The sequence below is a fragment of the Taeniopygia guttata genome, chromosome 2 (assembly GCF_048771995.1).
Source record: "Taeniopygia guttata chromosome 2, bTaeGut7.mat, whole genome shotgun sequence".
Taxonomy (NCBI): domain Eukaryota; kingdom Metazoa; phylum Chordata; class Aves; order Passeriformes; family Estrildidae; genus Taeniopygia; species Taeniopygia guttata.
Window position 1 is genome coordinate 79,707,527 of NC_133026.1, and position 21,246 is coordinate 79,728,772.

The 21,246-nt window shown below is 40.5% G+C and overlaps 1 protein-coding gene and 1 long non-coding RNA gene across 13 annotated transcripts in view; one reads left to right on the top strand and one right to left on the bottom strand.

Annotated features, from left to right (window-relative positions):
- Nucleotides 1–3,503, bottom strand: part of LOC121469356 (uncharacterized) — a 47,130-nt gene extending 43,627 nt beyond the window's left edge. For 2 of the 3 annotated variants that reach the window (XR_005979339.2, XR_012053986.1), the window contains exon 1: nt 3,191–3,329. This is a non-coding gene — a long non-coding RNA (uncharacterized lncRNA). Of the gene's footprint in view, nt 1–3,190; nt 3,330–3,371 lie in introns of those variants that run through there. The other variant, XR_012053987.1, reaches the window with a different exon arrangement.
- CTNND2 (catenin delta 2) overlaps nt 1–21,246 on the top strand; it is a 667,938-nt gene that overhangs the window by 380,401 nt on the left and 266,291 nt on the right. For 9 of the 10 annotated variants that reach the window (XM_072924313.1, XM_072924314.1, XM_072924306.1 and 6 more), the window contains one exon: nt 2,376–2,943. In XM_072924313.1, the coding sequence (XP_072780414.1) occupies nt 2,376–2,943 (568 nt within the window). The remainder of the gene's footprint in view (nt 1–2,375; nt 2,944–21,246) is intronic. The other variant, XM_072924315.1, reaches the window with a different exon arrangement.

Sequence of the window (21,246 nt, forward strand, 5' to 3'; positions counted from 1 at the left end):
CATTGCAGAAGACTGTATTTTGGAACACTGTTTATTACAAAGTTTATTATTATTATTATTATTATTATTATTATTATTATTATTATTATGCTACGTAACAGTCCAAAAAGTAAAATTTATTAACAAATATCAATTGATAATGTAGCTAGTTTGAATGACATTGTGTTAAGTGCAAAATTTGTTCTGTCCATGTTGTCTTAAATCATGCCAACCTGTTTTTGTTTAATATAAGTTGTTACCATATAGTCTAAACCTGGAAAATGAAAACTGTACTCCGGTCAAATACATTATTGGACAGTCAGCTGAAGGCTAGTCCTTCTTTCCACTTTAAAGCATATACGGTAAGTAGCTCAGCGTGAAAGTAGCTTTTTAAAGTGCACTGATGTTCCCCCAGTTATCCTTCCTGGTTTTTCTTAGGAGTCTTTCAAATGAGCAACTTGAGCTTATTGACCATTTTTGAGACTGTCAGTGCTTGTACTTGAAGCTGTGGTGTTTGTTACTTGCTGCTGCAATCCGAACAGTCCAGCTCAAAAGAGAGCAGCTACTTCCATCTGTGAGCACACCTGGCAGTCACCATACAGAGCACCTGGAGTGGAACAGTTTACATTTCATTTATGTATAAAGCCATTGCTCTGTGAGGTGCAAAACCTCAAAGCCAGGGAGGTTTGGGTCTAGCAGTGCTGTCATAAGAAGCCTGAACAATGTCAGTGCTGGTAGCTTCTTCCATGCTACTAACAACTGGGAGCAAAGCTCCAGGAAGAGCTTCTCCAAAACCTTGTTTCTTGTCTCTGTCTAGGAAGTATATAGTCTTCCTGCAGACACAAAGCATTTAAGATGAAAGGCAGGATCCAAAAATAAAAAAAAGACAAACATTTCCAGCGGGCGAACATAGGAAGAAGTATAGGTTTCTGATATTTTGAATCTTGTTTATTTTCTGCTTCAATTAGTTACGTTGTCCTCAGCTCCTGACCAAATCCTTTTTTGAATATCCTTGTGCAAATAAATCAAATTTCTTACCAGGAACATGGTACTTTTGCCCACTAGTTTTTTTGTACGATGCTACTGGAAAACTACATTGCTATTCAATGTGTAACAATGCTACTGTTGGCATTCACAACACCTCTTTGAATTGAGTCACAAAATTCATTATTCACATTTTAAAGCTTCTTCTGGATAAGGAAAGCAGTAGCTGAGAGGCGTATGCGTGTGTTTGGGCAAAGCATCAGTCAGACCGATTCAAACTATGCTGTCAACTCCGAGGATCCAGAGTACTTTCTGAGGTTTCAAGTAAATCCCCTGCCTAACCAGAAAGAAAATAGTATCTGAATCCAACAGCGCATCTTCCAACAGAGCGCTGAGCTCTCACTCACTCCAGGGTGCAGTTATGAGAGGATTTTAATGTTACCAGACTCACAGATGATCTCTTGAGCCTAAGATCCCCGATAAAAAAAAAAAAAAAAAAAAAAAAAAGGAGCTGCCTGTGTGTGAGGGCGAGCTCCATCCTCTGCGGCTTCAGAAGCGGCTCAGGCACAGAACCGAAATATCTCATAGGCAGCATCTCCCGAGGATTTTCTCTCGCTCCGTCTTCCCAGCCCCCCTCAATTACTGGTCTTAGAGGGAACTCAGCGCTGCCTTACCCGCGGCTAGCGGGTCGGTGCAGGGAGGTCTGTCCCTCCTTCTCTGTGCAGATTCCCCGCTGGATGCGGCCCAGGGAAGCGCCCGGTCCCGGCAGCTTCTCCCGTACCCCCCGCCCCTTCGTGCCGCGTAAATGAGTCTGAGGCGGCCGCTGACCGTGCTGCCAGGGGGGCTCGGCGTGCACCGGCCCGGGCCGCCCCTCCCTCCGCCACTTCACGCAGCTCAGGGCCGCGGTGGGCAGCGGCTCCTGGAGCGGTGCCTTTCGTCGTAGGAACACAGATTGCTGGAAACCGAGGAAAGTTACTCGATTAAAGGCTTTTCCGAGGCTTCGGCCACCGTTCTCTAATGTATGCAGCATAAAGGGGCGCGAGTATATTTATGTGTGTATATGTACATACGTAAGTATTTGAGCGGGGCTATAGCCTGCCTGGTTTAGGGGTTGGCAGCGAGCGCGTTTGCGGAACCGGCGCCCCGCAGCGCTGTGCCCCACGGCAGGGCACCGGCTTCGGCCGTCGGGAGGAGTTTCGAAGCCTCTCGGCCCGAACCGGCGGCTGTTTTTCCCCTGAAAGGCCGGGAATACTTTAGCAGATTACCAACTCCCGTAATCCCGCGGGCGCCGGGTGCCTGGTTCGAGGTCAGTTAGGGGGCTGCGTGGGGCCGGAGGGCCCGCACCGCCCCGCGCAGGGCCGGGGGAGCCGGGCGCCCGCCGCCGCTGACGCCTCTGCCTTTCCTTCCCGCAGCAGGGCCCGGGGGGCCGCGGCGCCCACCCGGGCGGCCCGGAGCCGCCGCCGCCGCCCGCCGCCCCGCAGCCGCGGGAGCCCTTCGCGCCCAGCCACGGCAGCGCCTTCCACCTGCCCGAGCCCCAGCACGCCGCCGCGCTCTACTACGCCAGCTCCACGCTGCCGGCGCAGCGCGTGAGCTCCCCGCTGCCCGCCCAGCCCGGCGGCTCCCCCACAAAGCTGCCGCGGGCCGGCTCCGCCGCCGAGGGCGCCGCCTACGCCACCGCGCAGCGCCTCTCCTCCCCGAAGCAGTCCCCCAGCCGCCTGGCCAAGTCCTACAGCACCAGCTCGCCCATCAACATCGTCGTCTCCTCGGCGGGACTGTCGCCGTCCCCCATCCGAGTGACCTCCCCGCCCACCGTCCAGTCTAACATTTCCTCCTCTCCTATCCACCAGTTAAGCTCCACCATCGGCACTTACGCCACCCTGTCGCCTACCAAGCGGCTTGTTCACGCTGCCGATCAGTACAGCAAGCACTCCCAGGAGCTGTACGCCACCGCCACCCTGCAGAGACCCGGCTCCCTCGCAGGTAAGACCGCGGCCGGCAGCGCCTCGGGTCCGCGGCGGAGGACGGGGCTGCGCGGTGCCGCCGCGCCCGCGGAGGGAGGCGGCGAAGGGCGAGGGACGGCCAGAGGCGGGGGGCAGGGCCGCCGGTCGGGGACGGGAGGGAAGGAGTGGGGGGCGTTTGGCAGAAGACGGCACTTGGGAGAATTGCGGGTGGGTTTCATCCCGAGTCGTGCCCGGAGATGCTGCCTGCCGCTGCTCGAGCAAAGTACCTGAGTTCTCCTGGCTCGTCCGGCCCTCCCGGCGCCGGGCAGGTGTGCTTGCTGGCGGGAGTGCGGGGCTCGTCGCGCTCCCCGCTGTGACCCGCGGTGCGGGTGGGGGTTTGTTACTATGGCGAATCTCTTCTCTGCCGCCATCAAAACCTCTGAGCTTTTTGCAGGGAATCGCTCTTACCCGGATTTACAGGCGGCTCAGGCGTACTTGACAAGTTTGGGGTTACTTAGCAGGAACGCCTAGTGTATCAAGTCGTGCCGAGTAAGAGACAGCGGTGATTTGGCTCCGAGTGCTCTTTGGGGAGCAGGCTGTTACAGCTGATTTAATGTCTCTGTAAACGCAGACTTTGAGCAGATCCAAGAAGTGAGATACTGGTGTGCTGTTCTCTCAACCATCTCTTTGCTAAACTGAGCATCCTTCAGGGGTAGAGTTTTTGTGTTCTCAAAATTTTCTGTTTCATTGCTATAGTAACAGCTGCTATGCTCATATGTTCTCTTGTGTGACATAAATAGATTTGAAGATAAATACGACCCATAAAGAAGTTAGGCTGATTTTATCAGTCAGGTACACAACTCTCTTTCTGAAGACCTCACCCCCCCCTTTCTCCTCTCACCCACCTCCCCTCCCCCATTCCAGCTGTTGTCAGCATCCTATATAATTCCTGTGTGTCTAAACACACAGATGGAATTAACTAATAATAAAATACAGTTTTGATCTATCTCCTTGTAATAAGTATTTGCTGGATTTTTTTCCTATTTAAAGGGCAGGGATTTTAAAACTTTATATCCTTGTGTATATATATATATATATATGTATATATATATATATAAAACACCACATATATATATCTGAATGAGTAAAGTGGCAGTATCATTAAATTAAGGTGAAATTAAAGATCTCGGGATGTTTATATCAAACCTATTGTCAAATACTGAGTCTCACAATATGAAGCGGTTTATTTACCATTTATATTCATACAACTTCCTGCTGTAGTCCAGCACACTTTTGGCTACAAGTACTAAATACTACCTTTGTACAGTGGAAATTTAGAATTGCCACAGACTTTGTGTTTTAGGAGTTTTCTAACTTCATCATATAGCAAGAGTTTGAGTCTAAAAAGGCATGGGTGGAACTGTCAGCGTCAAGGGAACGAAGAAAAAAATAGATTTTAAACCTACATACCTGTGGCTATGAGCTATTAGTGTTTACCTTATTTTTCTTACCTTTATTCTAGGATAAAAGTCTTTGCTTTGGGAAGTTTCCAACAGGCACAGTACTTTTTCCAGTTTATGGACTGTTAGCATTGACATTTGTGTTGTATTAAGGGTTTGGGTTTGGTTTGGTGTTTGTTTTTTTTTTTAAGATGGCATCTTTATAGCATTGCAGCATCAAATCTATGATGGTAGCTTAGTCCAAAACTTTTTTTATTTAGGGATTAAGGTGCAGCATAATAATTCTGAAGTCCTACAGAAGCTGTTTGTCCTAAGCTAGATCTTTAGGTCTTTTGGCCTTCTTGGCCAATAATGCTTCTATAGACATTCCTAATAGAATTTTCTACTTTGTTTTGAATAAAAGTTAAGGAACTGACATTCATTGTCTTGGATTGCTTTTAAATAAAAGCTTTTGATAAGACTTCTGCATCTTGCATAACCTGCATCTTTTTAAAGCCGGCTGCTGCCTGATTTACTGATTTATGACTTTGGTGAAAGAAAAAGCATATAGGTGATACATGCATTTCAGAAATGGCTGGTGTATTTTTGTTTGGATTTTCCTATGGGAGGGAAGTAGTGATTGACCATTTGAGTTTGCTGTTGAGTTTGTAAAAATTGATAAAACAATGCTAACTTTGCCAAGTGCTGGGCTGATCATAACAAACGTAACAATCTACCAGGTCACTCATCCCTAAGGGATTTGATTTTAAGATACGTAATAACCCTCCTTGTCTTATTTTATAACAAATGGAAAATCGTGTAACTTGAATAAGTATTAGATGTCGGACTTAGAGAGAGACAGTGTGGCTACTTCAAAGACTCAGTGTAAGCAACAGTGTGTTAGTAAATACCCTTTCTTTTCCCCCACAGTCCTGACATGCCTTTCAAGTGGTCCTTGAAAGGAGCTCTATCACATGAGCTCCATGATCCATTCTTTTGCAAAGGTTTCCTGTGGTGTGCCCCTACCCCTTATTTTCCACTGCCATTCTTATGCATGTTCCGGTGGCCTTGCTGCCATCACAGAGTTACACATTTCTAGCAGTGTTAAGTGCCTGACTAATCTTCTAGACTTTCACTGGATTCATTTTAGCCAAGGGACTACTCAAAGGTTTAAAATTAGCATATGCTTTAGAGTTAGCTAGGATCAGATGTTACAGATACTACTAAGGCAATCTTAATTTTTTCCTTTTTTTCTGTATTTTTGCTCAGAATAGGTTTGGAATTTCAGCCCTAAGTATATTGTATTTTTGTAGGAGTTTTTCAGTCATTGTGTTAGAAATCGAACCCACTGAGAAGCAGAGCAAGTAATTGTATTTTGAAAAGCTAATGTTCAATAACATCCAAAGTTTCTTGTTCAAAACATCCAAAGATGCGTTGAAGTTTTTTGGGGTTTTTGAGAGAGAGAGGAGGAGGAGGAATGGAGAACAGTTGTCACATTGCACTGATTGATGGCTTGCCTGCTGTGATTAATGTGAAGTTGCATTGGTATGTATGTGTCATCACAGAGATGATGTTATACTAAGTAATCTTTTTATATCTGGCAATAAAAAATAACTATTTGTAGTAATTACTAGAAACACAAATAATGCATTTGTTTTAATTATTTTTGCATTATACTAGAAATTTGTCCTGGAGCAATCTAGTTCACGAATACTACTGGGTTTCAGTGTGCTGAACAAGCCAAACTGTATCAGTGCCAGACTTAGATATTTAAAAGTGAACACATTCAGATAAGATCCATTAAAAAAAAAAAATGCAAGTAAAAAGTTACATGGATGACCCAAAACATAATCTATGTGAGACTTAACTAAAGATATGGCATTATTTATATTAATTTCCTACAAATTTGATTATGAAACAACTTGAAATTTTAAAAATGGCAATTCTTAGACTTCATCCTGAATTTCAAATGAGACATGCAACAGTGTGCAATGACTCAGTTTTAACCGAGTAACCTTAGAAACATCTTCAGAAATGGCTTTTAGTCTAGTTATATTTGAGCTGTTGCCACTGCCAAGTGTGTGTGTGTATGGGTGTGTGTGTGTACATGTGTATATAGTGGCTCTGGTGAGTGTACATTTGCTGTGTTTATTCTTAGTCTAGCTGCTTCATTGCTATGATCTGCAATTACTGTTTTAGAAGTAATTTATGCTCTGCAGTGCTCCAGAGAATATCTGACCATCTGTTTAAGCAGCAATCCAAATCCAGAAAGCACAGTTTGTAAATACCTTCTTGCATTTTCCACACCTGGACTGAGCTTTGGAGTGCTGCTGGGAGCCAAACTCACCAAAGCAGCCCATTTTGCCTGCAAGGAGGAGTGTATAGAACAGCAAGCAGCAGAAACATGGGAAAACTCTTTCAGGAGGCAGATCATGGCACACGTGCCCACTCTTCATGCTCTTCTGAAGCATCTCCTGGTGGGCAGAATCAGACAGACAGTACTAGAGGAGTACTGAGTTTATTTAAGAGCAAAGGGAAAGGAAGCAGTCAAAGTGTGTTGTTCAGGTGGTTTGTGCCTGAGGTTATGTGGCTGGGAGCAGCCTCAATGTTACAAAGGTACTCCTGCCTCTTCATCGGGTTTAGGGAAGATTAGGGGCATGTAAAGCAATAGAAAGTAGTTTTATGCATTACCTTTTATTGCAGAAAACTCAAAGGATAATAATCCTAATTGAAGACTGCACCATGTTTCATAAGCTGTACTAAAAGGTTAAGTTTAATAAATGAATGTTGGTGTGAATCACTTGATGTAATGTTAGATGGAAAGAATATTACACAGCTCTCTTTCATGTAGTGGTGACACATTCCACTGAAACAAGTGCTGCAGCATCCCTCTAGACAGCCCTGCTCCTACCAGTGTTGAAAACTTCAGTGCTCAGCCTGGTGTTTACAATCGACTTTCAAGTAAAATCAAAATGGAAAAGAATTTTTCCTTTCTGAGTAGGACTGTTTGTATGCAAGTGTAGTACTAACCTAAAAATAACACGAGTTTATAAAAATGTGGCATGGGTTAATACATAAAATATGCTTTCCACTCCTTATTGATCAAAGAGTGCTAAATTTATCAGAGTCTTAATTGGTTCCTTCTGCTCCTTCATATGTTTTGCCTCACTGATCTCTCTCTTTGCTGAGGACTTTCCTTTACCCTTTCTCCTTCTGTAAGCTTTTCACAGTATATGACATGTTGAACCTTGGTTTCCTGTTGGGGCTTATGGCAGGACTTCTGTTTGATGGTGAGTGTTGACATGTTAAAGCATGTCAGTGTGCAATCATAGGGGCACAGAACAGCTTAAGCAACTTTGTATGGGATAACTGATGTACATTACTACTAGCATGGATTGATGTTTCCTTTCAATTGCATGAAGGTACTGGATCGTCTATATATCACTAGTTCATTGTCATCTTTAAAAAATTATCTTGTTAAGTGTTAGAGGTCTCCAGTAAATCACACTGTACTTATTTTTGTGCTAGAAGAGCTGCATTACTGTTTACTTACAGCCAAAGTGAATCTAAATCACCCCAGAATTGAAAGTTCCCTGTACATTTAAATCCCCACCTGAGACACAGGGCTAAGCTAATAACATAGTCTAGGTGTGATATGCTATTGTACTTTTTTGGGCAGGCAAGGAAGAAAAAAGATTAGATTTTTTTTTTTTTTTTTTTTTTTTTTTTTTTTTTGCTTTAAGATAAGCTCTTGGACCATCTATATGATTTATCTTAACAGAAAGGACACTCAGTTGTTTCCCATAACTATTCTGTATTTTTACAGAATCCCGTGAGTATCTCTTTTATAGGGAGAACCAAATTGCTTCATTAATTTAAACCAAAGTAGTTTTCCATAGATTTTTTAAGTCTTTTTTTTCCTTTGTTATTATTAGCTGGAAAATTCCTTTATCTCCTGCCAGAGCCTTTATACATGAGAACACTGTTAATGCTCTTTTGTTCTGGGATGGGCACTGCAGTCTTAGGGGATTTTTCTTCTCCTTTTACTCTTGTTTGTTTTGAGACTCTTTCTTTCAGATAAGAAAATGAAGTGGAAGGTTTTGAGTAATATCCAGCAATGTTTCAGATATTAATCAGAACATGGAATTTGGTGTCTTTTGGATACAAAATTACTTGTTTCCACATTGCAGCCTGGAGGTTAGATATGCTGGTGTTACTTTGGAGTTGGTAAAAATATACAATTCAATGTTCACTTTGCTTTTCTTTGTCATTTATTCTACCTATTTCTTTAGCAACAGTTATGTTTCTAATTGTTACAACTGAAACCTTTACAAGAGTGCTCAATTCCAGTTTGGGAAAGGTATATCCACAATAGACAGTATACAGCAAGAAAGCAGAAGGAATAAGGTGGATAACTTTGAAATATGTTCGTATTGCCGTGATTTTTGCTCCTGTATCTTTCAGATTTAGATCACATGAAATTAATTGGTTAGTAGGAGAGGAATAATTGACAAGAGCCAAATACAGAAGCCCCATGTGCAACTTGGAGCTAGTGAACTTGATGTTGGCTCCCAGGGTGAGCAAACACAAGAAATATGTGTAAACTTGGGTCCTGTTCTTTCACTGGTCACCACCTTTCCCTTTGCTTCCCATTCTTGATAAGGGACATTATTTGGCTGATCCTCCTAATGATCTTTCAGAGGGATGGTAAATCAAATAATATTGCAGACTAACAAGCTTTTGGGGCAAAGAGCACCAATCTGCAGTACTGCTGAAAATGGGTTCAACTTATATAAAGCTGCAAGTATTTTAACCAAATTACTGGGAAACTGTATGGAAGTGTCTGTTTCTGGGATTTTTGATGAATGTAACATCAGACATGCTTCTAGAGACTACTGAGGCCTGTGCTGTTGCTTGGTTACCACAAATGTGGTTTCTGGCCTCTGGTCCTGAATTTTAGCAGTGTACCTAAGAAGACCAGGATTCAAATTTAAGCATGCAAATCACTAGAAGAAATTTCTTAAGCATCAGAGCAGAATTTGAAATGTCTCTGCTTACATACCTGCCGAGCAGGAGGACAAGAAGGAGGTGAAGTTGACAAAAAGCTAACAGAGAGGCTCAGTCCCTAGCAGAAGGATGGTTAAACAAAGAAGCTGGAATTTGCCCATTTTTATTGGCTACTGAAATCCAATAGAATGTATGAAGTCAAAGAGCAGTGTTTTGGGAACCTGACTTTATGGAACTTAGGTTAGAGCAATGGAAATACATTAACCAGTGTTGGCACTACAGTTGTCTTACTTATATTGATCTGTGTTCTGTTTAGTATGACATTGCAGGAAGATAATAGGGCCTCATAAACAATTACACATCCAAACTTTTGTGTGCTAGTGAGGCTAAGTCTCATCTTTGCCTTTAACAACCCATTTTTGCCTTCAGGTCTCAGTGGTGACGTCAAATACCTCTTGTCCTCTTCAGTTGCCAGGAGCATGATTATGTGCTGTAGGTCTTTGGCCTCAAACTCACTCCTTGAGAGCAGAGGAGAATGCTGTTGTATGAGATAGGGAGTATAAGCAAAGGCAAGGTCCCCTTCTATTAAATTTCTGATACTCAGTCTTATGTGGCATCAGTGAAAAGATTTATTTCTGCCGTAGAGTCTAAAATGGGATGACTGTGTTTGTGTTGCTTGTGCGCTGGGCAAATAAGGCGCATGTGAAACCTGCAGCTTCCTAAGTCTCAAACCCTGTTGCAAGGCCAAGTAGCCTGGAATTGTTTGTTGCAAAAGTGTTGATAAAAAATGACAGAAATCTTATGTTCATCATGGGTTTTGGGTATTTAAGGGATGTGAGAACAAGCCCTTTGTTTTTACTGTGGTGGAAAACATCATCCTTTCTAGTTGCTGTGGCACAGAAACTGTTAGGAGTAGATGCTGAGATTTAGAAAGCCAGTATGCAGGTCACGGTAAAGTAAGCATTCATTTGTTGGCATATCTAATGGCTTTGCGCTTGTTGTGTGCACACACTCTCTTCAAAGCAGTGGAAGTGCCTCTGATCAAGAGTAATTAATCATGGCAGAAAGAAGGTGGCGAATGGGCAGTTTTGGAAGGCCCCTTTATTTAAGGCCAAAGCTTGGTTGGAGAGGTTGCCCATGTCTGCCTGTGCCATATGCAGAATGCTCATGGGTGAAACATGTTACTTTTCAGTGGTAACAGCTGCCAGAAGCTACACTGGGCCAAAAATGCTCTATAAGCAATCATGGGAGATAAATGAGGCAATTTTTCAGTAATCATAGGGTCAAATTTGAAGATCACATAGATGTGGACCCAGAACAGAATATAAAAGTTATATTGGAGAGGAAAGAGATATTGTCTAATGCTAATGAATTCATGGAACTGTACATTATTGTAAGTGGTTAGAAGCAAAAGTCATAATTCAATATGCTGAAATGAAAAGGACCAAGTGATGACTAATCTTACAATTATAAGGCATAGCATATGAAACTGCCAGTTGGATCACATAGATTTTTAATAAGTACATCAAGTTGCAACTTATAGTGTGTTAGTGAAGAAGTGTCCCTGCCCATGACAGGGGTTGAAACTAATCTTTAAAGTCCCTTCCAACCCAAACCATTCTACAATGCTCTAATAGAAAAGTGCTATATTAGTTTGAATAGAAGTGGATTGAAATCTCATGCAATCCTCCCTTTACTGAGGAAATTTTTGCATATAGTTTTCTATATTTACTTCTTCCACAGTGTATGTCTATGTCTTGCCTTATGGCCCCTTAACCTCTCAGTCCAATCCAGGTGCAAAGCATCCCTTTTGTCAGCTAGCCAGCTGTGCTGCTCTCAGGCAGTAAAAGCTTTTGATCATCCAGCTAAAGCTGTCCTTCGGTTTAAAGAGTGTTGCCTGGGAGGAAAGTAAGGGTGGAGAAGGAGCTGTGACCCTCTGATACTAGGGTAGATTTCCTGTCACTGGAGAGCAAAATGACACCTCTCCATGGGGTCTTTCCCTACCCCACTACTTTCCTGAGCGTCCTGGTTCAGTGGGAATGCAGTCATGTTTACATTTGATCACCCAAAGTCCTGGGAGCATGGTCTGTAAAGGAGGGTGAGATGGACTCTTTCAGATAGTTGTGGGGGAAAAAATGGTGGAGGGAGACAAGACGACATCCTTTCGTATATTTGGGGCTAATATACTGTGGAGAAAGGGAGGACTGAGTGAAAGAAAAATTATAGACATGCTAATCACAGTGCTCTTTGCATTACAACATAAACTGATAAAAAGGAAAATAGAAGATATTAAGGTAGTAAATGGTTAATGGGATAATTTGCAACAGGAGTTCTCCAAAAACAGATTGTGCTGGAATGACCTGCTGACTGACCTTTTCTTAGATGATATTTGATGTCTTTCTATTTCCTGTCAGGGCTCTGAGTGTGGATTTTCTGTAGTGCCACTTGGGAAATGTTTAGTTAAGCTAGAGAAGATGGATATTCTTCCAAGAGTGTAGCTAGGCAAGGACCTGGGTAAAGGAACATTTTCAGTTTGTTATTTTGATGATTGAAGTAATGGAAAGGAAGGGTACTCCTAATAAAGTTCCACAGGGAGAACTCTTGTCTACTTGAAAAATACTTTTTCATTTTATTATCTTGGCACAAAACCACAAAATAAAACAAGGAAACTTCTTGATATTGGAATATTAGGAGGCATTTTCTGAAGAGAGGAAGATAAATCCTGTGTAGAAAGATGGAAGATGGAAATACGGAAGGGAAAGAACTGAATTGGAGCTGAGGTAATAATACACTTAATAGCTAGTTACATGTTTGCCATCTTTGGCTGAAGAGTAGGAAAATACCTATGTGACCTGGTTGAGTACAGCATATCTCAGCCACCTGTATTAGGAACATAATAGAATATTTCATGGCCTCACATAACAAGCAAAAGTGGGAGCATTACACAGGGTTAGGACTTCATCTGGTGAACTGTACACAGCTATGACCCTCTGTAGGCAAGAGACATTTTCTAGCCTTCATTTCTTCTGAACTGTCCTGCATGGATTATCAAGAAATAAAGAAGGTTGTTGTACACAGACCTGATTTAACATGTTTCCACCATTTCTTAACAGAGGAGAGGCTGCTAGATTACATAGCTTCTCACAGTAAATAGAGATTATTTGTTAAGAGTGCTGAATCCTGGTAAGAATAATTAATTTGATGAAGGATTTACTTTCTTTGAAAGAAGACAGGATTAGTTGAGTCCCTGCAGCTTTTAGGATAGTTCATCTCTGCCCATGGTGAGGGGTGTTTGAAACTAGATGATTTTTAAAGTTCCTTCCAACCCAAGTCTTTCTGTATTTCTATGATTCATCTGACCAAGGAGGGAGTGAGAGCTAAAGGCATCTTCTGAGTGGCTTTTTACCATCAGCCTTTGATTTTAGGGCTTTAACTAACCATCCATAATGTGTTTGACTGGAGCATTTTTGTCAGCTAGTGCTTCTCCATTTTCCCTCAAAAGATTTGAACCCAATAGCCCTAGTGAATACAGTGACCTCCCGAGCCATGATTGCACTTTGTCTGGTCTCTGACCAAACTTCAAAGTTTTCAAGGTTTATTCATTGAAATTTTGTGTTTCTTTCTGTCTGAAGTTGTAGTTCTTGTGTTGCTCTTGTCATCCTTGTCTGTGTTGCATCTTGAGATGCCTTTGGCAAGAATCACTAATGCTGAACATAACTGAGCATCTCCTCCAAAGTGATGTGGTTTGTGTTCTACTATACATAAGATCCTATCTTTTGAATCCAGAATAAACTGTTTTAGCTGAAAAACCCTTTTTATCTGAAGTTTATCAAGGTTGTGATTGCATGTAACTGCTTTTTTCAGTCATCAGTAAATTTTGGACCATTTTTGTAAAATCCGGCAAAACTTGATGCACATGTCTTTAGCCAGCCATATGGCCGTGGAAGTGTTGGCTTCACAGGCAGGGCAGCCATTTGACATGCAAATAGTGTCAATTTGCATTTATGAATAACCAGTAACTAATGGTGTGACACTTCAGAATGCCTCAAGTGCTTGTCACCTTTGGACTACATGAATCGCATTCTTCTAATTAAAATTACTGTTAAAGCCGTTCTTGAAGCTGAACACTTCCAGTAGTTTATTGTAAACTGCTGTGAACACATTTCTTATGTTTTGTATCTTAGATCTGCTTTTCTTTTGCCAGTGATCTTTCACCATTTGTCACCTGCAGCATTTGTCATGGCCATTTCATTTTAGCATAGACTCTCTGCTGGAATGATAGCACTCTTTCAGCCTAAGGTTCTTTTCTGGCCATGCTTTTCAGCAGTAATCTGAGTTTGTGAGGTTAATTGCAAATTCTGTTTTGCTGTGGTTTTTTTCTTTTTTTCTCTGATCTCTTTTTTTTCTTTTTTTTTTTTTCCCTATAATAAGTTACTGCTAAAAAGAATCCGTAGCTGTCCATTTCCTCTTTTGCTTGTTGCTTATTGTGGAAGGTTTTACTTAAGGTATTTTTCTGAGTCTTTGGAAGTTGGATACTAAATGCATGCTATTGAGTGATTTCTGTATTAGTAAGAATAATGAAATAAAAGAGAACTTTATTTTATGGGATGCAATGATTATTTCAGCATAAATTTTAAGTCCTTGAGCTACTCATGTCTTGGTGTTAACAGTATTCCTTTTCTTTGTCTCTACATTCAGCATTTCTTTTATTTAGAGCATCCCTGTTAGAATTGCTTCAGATTATAATGTCTTTAGTAATAGATTATTTTAAATTTTTTAGCAGAAGTCTCAATAGGTACATAATAGAAAAAACCTAAAACCATCTTGAATAATGGTACAATAATCTTTTGAGCATAATTCTAAAAGTGGGTAATTGTTGGTCTAAACTTCTTTACAGGCATAACTAAATTCTTTAGTTAGATTGTTTTCAAATTGATTACGTAAACATTTAATAAAATGTCCATGTTTAACTCTCATATTTTAAATGCAATGAGTCTCAAATGGATAGTGAAAACTTGATGAGTAATAGAGTATTCACAGAATATCCAGTGATATCTTCCCTTACTTGAATTTGGCATTGAGAAAAAGATATATATAATGAACTCCATTTTTTTCTCCTGGAACATCACATACTTACACCTCATGTCTTGGTGTGAAGTCTAGAGTCCACGGACTTCAAGTAAGCATTCACTGAGGAGAAAGCCTCTGGGAGGAGAAAGTGTTTAACATTCTATCAAAGATGACCTTACATGAAAGGACAAATACTACCAATGCTTTTCTCTATTCTCTTACTAAAAGGGCAAGTTTGAATACACAAAGAGTTACAGATAAAATTTCCAAAAGTTAGTGTTGTTCAGACCTCTAATAATGTGTAATCGTCTTTTAAAAGGAATTACAAAAGATAAGTTGCCAACACTTTTCTGTGAGCAAACTCCAGGTGCAGTGTCTGAAATTTCAGCTGTGTCTGTCAGAAACTGGAGCACAGGTTTTCAAAATGAGAATATTCATAATAAGTTAACTGTAACGTCTTAAAAGGTGCATGTGTGATCGAGATTTGTTAGAACTGTGTTTGCCTTCTCCCTGTTAGCAGGAAAATGACCCGACCTCTTGGACCGGTGAACTTCTAGGAAGGACATTACAATTAGGTAAAGAATTCAAGTTGCCCAGCAAAAGCCAGTTGAGGAATACTGTAGTTGGGCAGACTTGACACTTCATTACCCAATTGAGTTTTGTTTTCTGTTGTTACATTTTCCAGAGTGTTGTACAGTGACCGTTTCTTTTTGTTTGGGAGCCACTGTTCCAAAAAGCACCTTCCTTAAAAAAATCTCTAAAAATCTTGAGAATTTCACTTCTAGTTGGATTTAAACTCTAGATATTCTTTCTGTTCCCTGTGCAGGGAGGAGTTGATGTGGAAAGGTTTTCCCCTTCCCCCTGCACCAGAGCTGCTGTGAGAACTTGCTCCATTTAAGGTTGACTGAGCTGATGCTCGGTTTGGGGGAAGGTTTCAGAATTGCTGGGGTTTTTAGCTGCTGTGCTTTTCCACAGTGTTAAACACGATCAGAAAGCTAAATTTTCACCAGCAAGCATTAGTGCAATAGCGCCTGATTTGCTTTGCTGGAGGCAGCAGTGCTTCTTAGCAAACATCTCATGCTGCTGGAAGTGGACTCTAGCCCTCCAAAGACCTTTGGGGTTTTGGATGTTTAGCCTATACTGCTGCTTAATCAACAGAAATGGGATTTCAAAGTTTGCTTAAGTACAGCCTTGTGAAAGAAGGAAGACACAGCCTTGGGGAATTAAGGATGCACTGTTACTTCCTTTGGTTTGCAATTCTTGTCATTGAAGCATTCACTGTGAGGCTTCACAGTCTATCCCATGGAGGGTTTTTTTTTCTGGATATTTGCTTTTGGGGCATGTCTCATCAAGTACATCAGTATTTAATTCCTTTGCTTGGTGAGTTGAATGCATTGCCACAGCCCCTGCATCAGCCTAGAGCCCATGGTGCAACACAAACTATTAGCGTTAGAATTTGAAATAATAGTTTTTTATCTTTTCTAGGATCAAGATAAGCAAAACTTCAAAGATCTCTGCTGCTACAAAGGCCTTATACTTTTTTCAATTGTCATGTAGCTGTGGTGATCTATCCAAACAGCTTCTGCAGAGCTGTTTGGCCGTGTTGCTTAGTAACGTCATCCTATTGCTCAGCACTCAGCCCTTACTCAAAGTGGGAAACAAGCAGGAAAGTTAGGAACAGTGATTTGTATAACCATAGAGCAGCATCTGTTCCCATTTGTGCATGGGACTTCTTTCCCCTTTTCTTGTAAAATTGGCAGGGTTGAGGGGTATGGAGGAGGCAGAATTTAAGAGAGGAGAGTGAAAAAACACCAAACACAAAGTAACACCCAGTATGATCATTTGCTGAATGGTTTAAAAAAAAAAAATCATCTTTTACTTCCTTCCCAGCTGAAGGCAAATTGTTGATGTATAGTGGTAGTTGCTTTGGAGCAGTTCCTGTTTTTAGTTTTTTCTTCATTGACGGTACCCTAGATGAGAAATGAAATAGGAATTATCTCCCTAAACTTGTCTGTCACATTTAATCTGCTATTTCTTCCTGGCTACATTTGCCTCTTATATCTTTTCTCCCAGTCAAACCTTTCTTTTCCACTAGCAATTTATTTTTGATAAAATGTTGTAAGCAGGTGAGTGCTTTTCAACAGAATGAGGGCAGTAGCAGAAAGAAGAAAATGCTTGGGATGAGGTACAAATTTATAGTGTTGTCCTTCCATTTTCCCTATATTCTTAGAATAATAATAACTGATACAATACTTTACGGTGAAATTAGTTTGCATGGCTAAAATCAGGGACTATTTAAAGATATTTCTACCTTTAGTTTTCTTTTAAACATTCTGAGAGGTGTAATGGATGTCAATATTTGGTTAAAACCATATTAACTTAATATTTGGTTAGTTTAAATGGGATAAATGTGAGTATTCTTATAAGATACAATAAACTTTTTTGAATGATCTTTAAATTTTTTGGGGGCCTGTTTATTACACTTATAAAAGTGTAATGCCTTTTTTTCCTCCTTCCCTTCTCCATTTTTAGCACTAATGTGAAAACTGCTGGCCTTAGTTCAGATGTTGATTTTGCGGTGTCCCTTAAGCAGCCAAAGCCAATCTGTTTTGAGGAGACTTTTCTAAGATACTTAATCTGGTTAATGGACAAATTATGTCTGGGAAGTTCCACAGTGTGAGCTGAACGTGACAGTATCCTGACGGTGACACTGCTAATAGGTTTGACAGTGCAGTGAGAGTTTGCAAGGAGCTCTGCAGACCAGGCATCATATTGCACTTCAGTATTTTAAGGAGAAAACCAGAGGAAAAGAAATCTAAGATACTGACAGGTGAGGCAAGGCTGTTCTTTTAGTTCTGGGGACTTGAATATCGAGGCAGACTTTTCTTTTGGTGGTGAGCTTCTGTAGTGTGGGCTGAGGATGCCAAAGCAGTATATCCACGGGGTTTTCTTCAGGCATCCAGAGTTTGATATCAGTTGAAAGATGTCATGTGTAATTAGTCAATTCCCTGAGGGCATTATTTCTTTCTATATCTGTACACATAGTCCTGAATCAGAGAAAGAATGATGCAGTGAGAATGGAAAAAGTGTAAAAACAGAAACAAATTTTAATTCAGAGCTTTCATTAGTTGATCTTCCATTCTAGTATTTTGGGAATGAAAAAATTTATACATTTGTGTGTGTAGTAAAATCTAAACAGGTGGGAATCCTGTGTTTAAAAAAACCCTAAACTCAGTTAAAAATAATTCACTGGGGACTGTCCTGGTTCTAGTGACTGCAGATTTTGGTGTGCTAGGGGCCCAAGCTGATGCACAAAGGTGTGCATTAGCTGGAACTGCCATATGGCCTGTCATGTCTTACTGGTTAATTTAACCATCTGTCATGTCTTAACAATTTGTATTCACTTTCAGTAGTCAGGTTAGAAGGGTATTCTTCTCTTTGGTACAGTAATTTTCATCATAGATTGCTGTTACATTTCCCTTATCTGAGTTCTATTAGTTTTATTTATAGTCATATTACTTGTAGATCATACTTTCCTTTTGCCATGGTATGATTAGAAGATGCATACATTCAGGCAGGCATTTTGGAGATGTTTCTGCTTAAATTTCTGGCACAAAACAAAGTCAGTATCAAAACTTGAGCTGTGAATGTTTGACTCCACTTCTCCTCCTGTTCACTTCTAATTCTGCACTTATGTTCACATCAATTTCTTTACTATGTAAATTAAAATAGGTTAGTGTCTGTAAAACAGGTTTCATAACATATGAGTTCAGAGTGAAAATCCCACTGTTCATATGCTTTCTCACATGTTGCGTTTTCAGAATTGCAGTGAAGCTATGACCTGATCTACTGTATATATATATATATATATTTATTTATAAGTAGCATTATTATTATGCTACTATTTATTTCATAGTAGCATTTCAGGACAAGCATCTAAGAGAAACGTACGTCAAAAAGGGTTTTCAGCCATTATGTGCTATTTAAATTAAAAAGTTCTTTCAGTCCTCTGAAAAGCATGTGACATGTCAAGGCCACAAAATTCCTATGATTCTCTTTCAGATTCTGTGCCTGCAAGCTCTTACCTCAATGATGGGCTTATTGCAATTTTACCATAGTCTGGGGTTGCTTGTTGTTTGATGGTTTGTTTTTTTGGTTTTTTTTAACTTGTAGTGTAAGTCACATTGTCATTATATTTAAAATTAAGAATTCATGCAGCCAGCTGTGGATCTTTAATCTTCCTTGTCAAAAAGATGCATCTTCTAAGTGCAAAGTGTTGTAGTGTGTTCAGTCTGATTTTGGTACTTAGATGCTCAAGTAGCCAGAGGTCTGCTGTGTGTTGAAAGGTGTGGGGTTCCAGCAAAGTTTAATTAATTAAGTTGTTAACATGTAACTGATAAGGGGTAATACAATGGTTGTTGATCTTCAGCTCATGTGTCACATATGATGTTCCTCCATCATATACATAAGGCAATTGTTTAACAGGAGTCTTGATCAATGTATTTAATGATCAAGGATTTCTGAATGAGGGCTGAATGGTATATCTGGTCAAATCTTAATGGGTTTTTTTAATATTGAGATTATCACTTGCATATTTTGTGTTTCCAAGGAGCTCTTAAATCCTGGACAGGAGGATAGTACCATATGCTCTTGCTATTAGAGATGTTTAGAGAGTATCATAACTTTGGAGGACTTCTTAAAGCTGCAGCAAGGCAGAATGACAAGTTATAAAGCCTTTCAAAACAGGCACAAATAAAAACTGTCCAAGATTTATTAGAGCATATGCAATGCCCGTGCTCCATTAATTTCAGTAATTTTAGTGTCTTTAGTTTCTTGCAATGACAAATGTCAATATATTGGTTTCCTTTATTGACCTAAACTGTCAGATCAGCAGTATCACTCAGACATGTCTGTTGTATTTATTTTCTTGACAGCCTGCACCAGTTCTGAAGAGCAATTAGGGATTATTTGGTGTATTTCTCTCATTTTACACTTGTCTGATTACTGTATTTATCTTCCTGTGGGAAGTGAGTCTTTGTCAAAAAAGAGTATTTTCTCAGGAAACAATTATTTCTCTATGCTGCTGAGGAATGTATCTAACTAATGTGGAAAAATTTAGCTATTAGGGTGGGCATTTTTCAAGTGTAAAGAGTGGGGATTGAGTTTTTGATCCAATTTGATAGGAATGCACTTTTCATGTGTTCTTTCTATTGCCCCTCTTGAATGTGGGAAGAGAGGAAATACCACATGTAGGAATGTGTATTTTCATCTGGACAGTTCTAGGTTATCCTTGTTGTCCTAATCCAGTTCATCTGGCTGGGTGCTCATGTGATACCCCGGTGGAACCTGGCCACAGATGACTCTTAAAAGCTCCACAGTGATGCAGAAAATAGGATGTTCCACTTGCTTTCAGGTTTCAGTCTTGGAGGTTTCAGAAGACAGAGAAGACTCTCCTTACTATATGCTATTGTTCATATCGTTAATCAGTTTCTGTTCTAAAAAAATATATTTAACTTTTTTTTTTCTTAATTTGGTGCCTCTCACAGTTATTTTAGAGCTGTATAGTCTATATACCTTCTGCTGTGATGCATCTCTGGCATTGCAATCAAATAATTTCTTAGTCTTTTGTCAAACAAGATTGGACTACTGGAATAATTGTTTAATGGATGGTTTCTTGAACCTCTAAATAATGGTTTAGTTCTTGGTGGTTTGGTTTGGTTTGGTTTGTTTGGGCTTTTTAAATTAATCTACTACCCCACTTTTTGACCACTATGATCATGAGAGTTCTAGCTATGCTCTGGTGCTGAATACATCATCTGTAAATAACGACTAACAGGACTGAGAGTTTAATAATGACTTCTCTTTGAACTTGAGCACAGACCTGCCTGTGAATGGGCTTGATGCCTGATTAGGTCTCTGAAAGGAAAACAGTGCTGCTGTCAGGGCGGGCTGGTAAGGGAGTAGGGCTGAGTCCATTTCAGAATATGTAGGAGAAAGGTATGTGTCCTTGATGCACATCACTGGTTTGATTTCAAGCAACCTGGAGAGGTGCAGTGCTATTAGTGGGGTGAAGGGCTGGCATCTGGATAAGAACTGGCGTTGGCAAATACAGTTTGGGGGGAGCCATGCATCCTGATGCCTCTAGGTTTGGGGAAACCACTTCTGAGGGCGGTGAGCCTCTTTAATGCGAGACTGCTTGTGGGCCTTACCGATCCTATCTTCTATTGCATCCTGGTAGTATATTGGTTGCTGCTTTTCCACTCTGACCTGGTTGCTTTTCCAGCCACTCTGAGCTTCAAACTGCTTTAATGCAAGAGTTTCTGAAGGCAGTGATACAGATTGGCTTGCGGCTTTGAGTAGGAAAGGATGTAGCTGTTGGCTGCTAACCCGGGATACAGGCAGGAGACCTGTTACACCTCTCCTTCTCAGTAACATCAGTTCTTTGAGTTCATGGTCTTTGTTTTGATCAGTTATCTCAACTGTCTGTCCAGTGCCTTCCTAAGGAGCAGAATAGGGTGGAGGGCTGATAGTGTAGATGAGGTGGGATTCAGTTGTCTGAAAACCCCAAGTTAACTGTGTGACCTTTCCTGGATAGAACTCTTGGTATGACAGGTACTAGTTGATTTTAATATTTAAATAAAATATGCAATAAAAACGTGTTGCTCCTCAGTTGAGACTTGAATAAATTAATATGTGGAAAAACTTCTAGAAGCAACTGAAATTTTAAATCAACTTGCTGTTCTAGTTTTTTAAATATCAACTTAATAGAAACATTAAAAAGTATGATGGTGTTAAATCTTTTTACAAATCTTCTTATTTATTGTCTT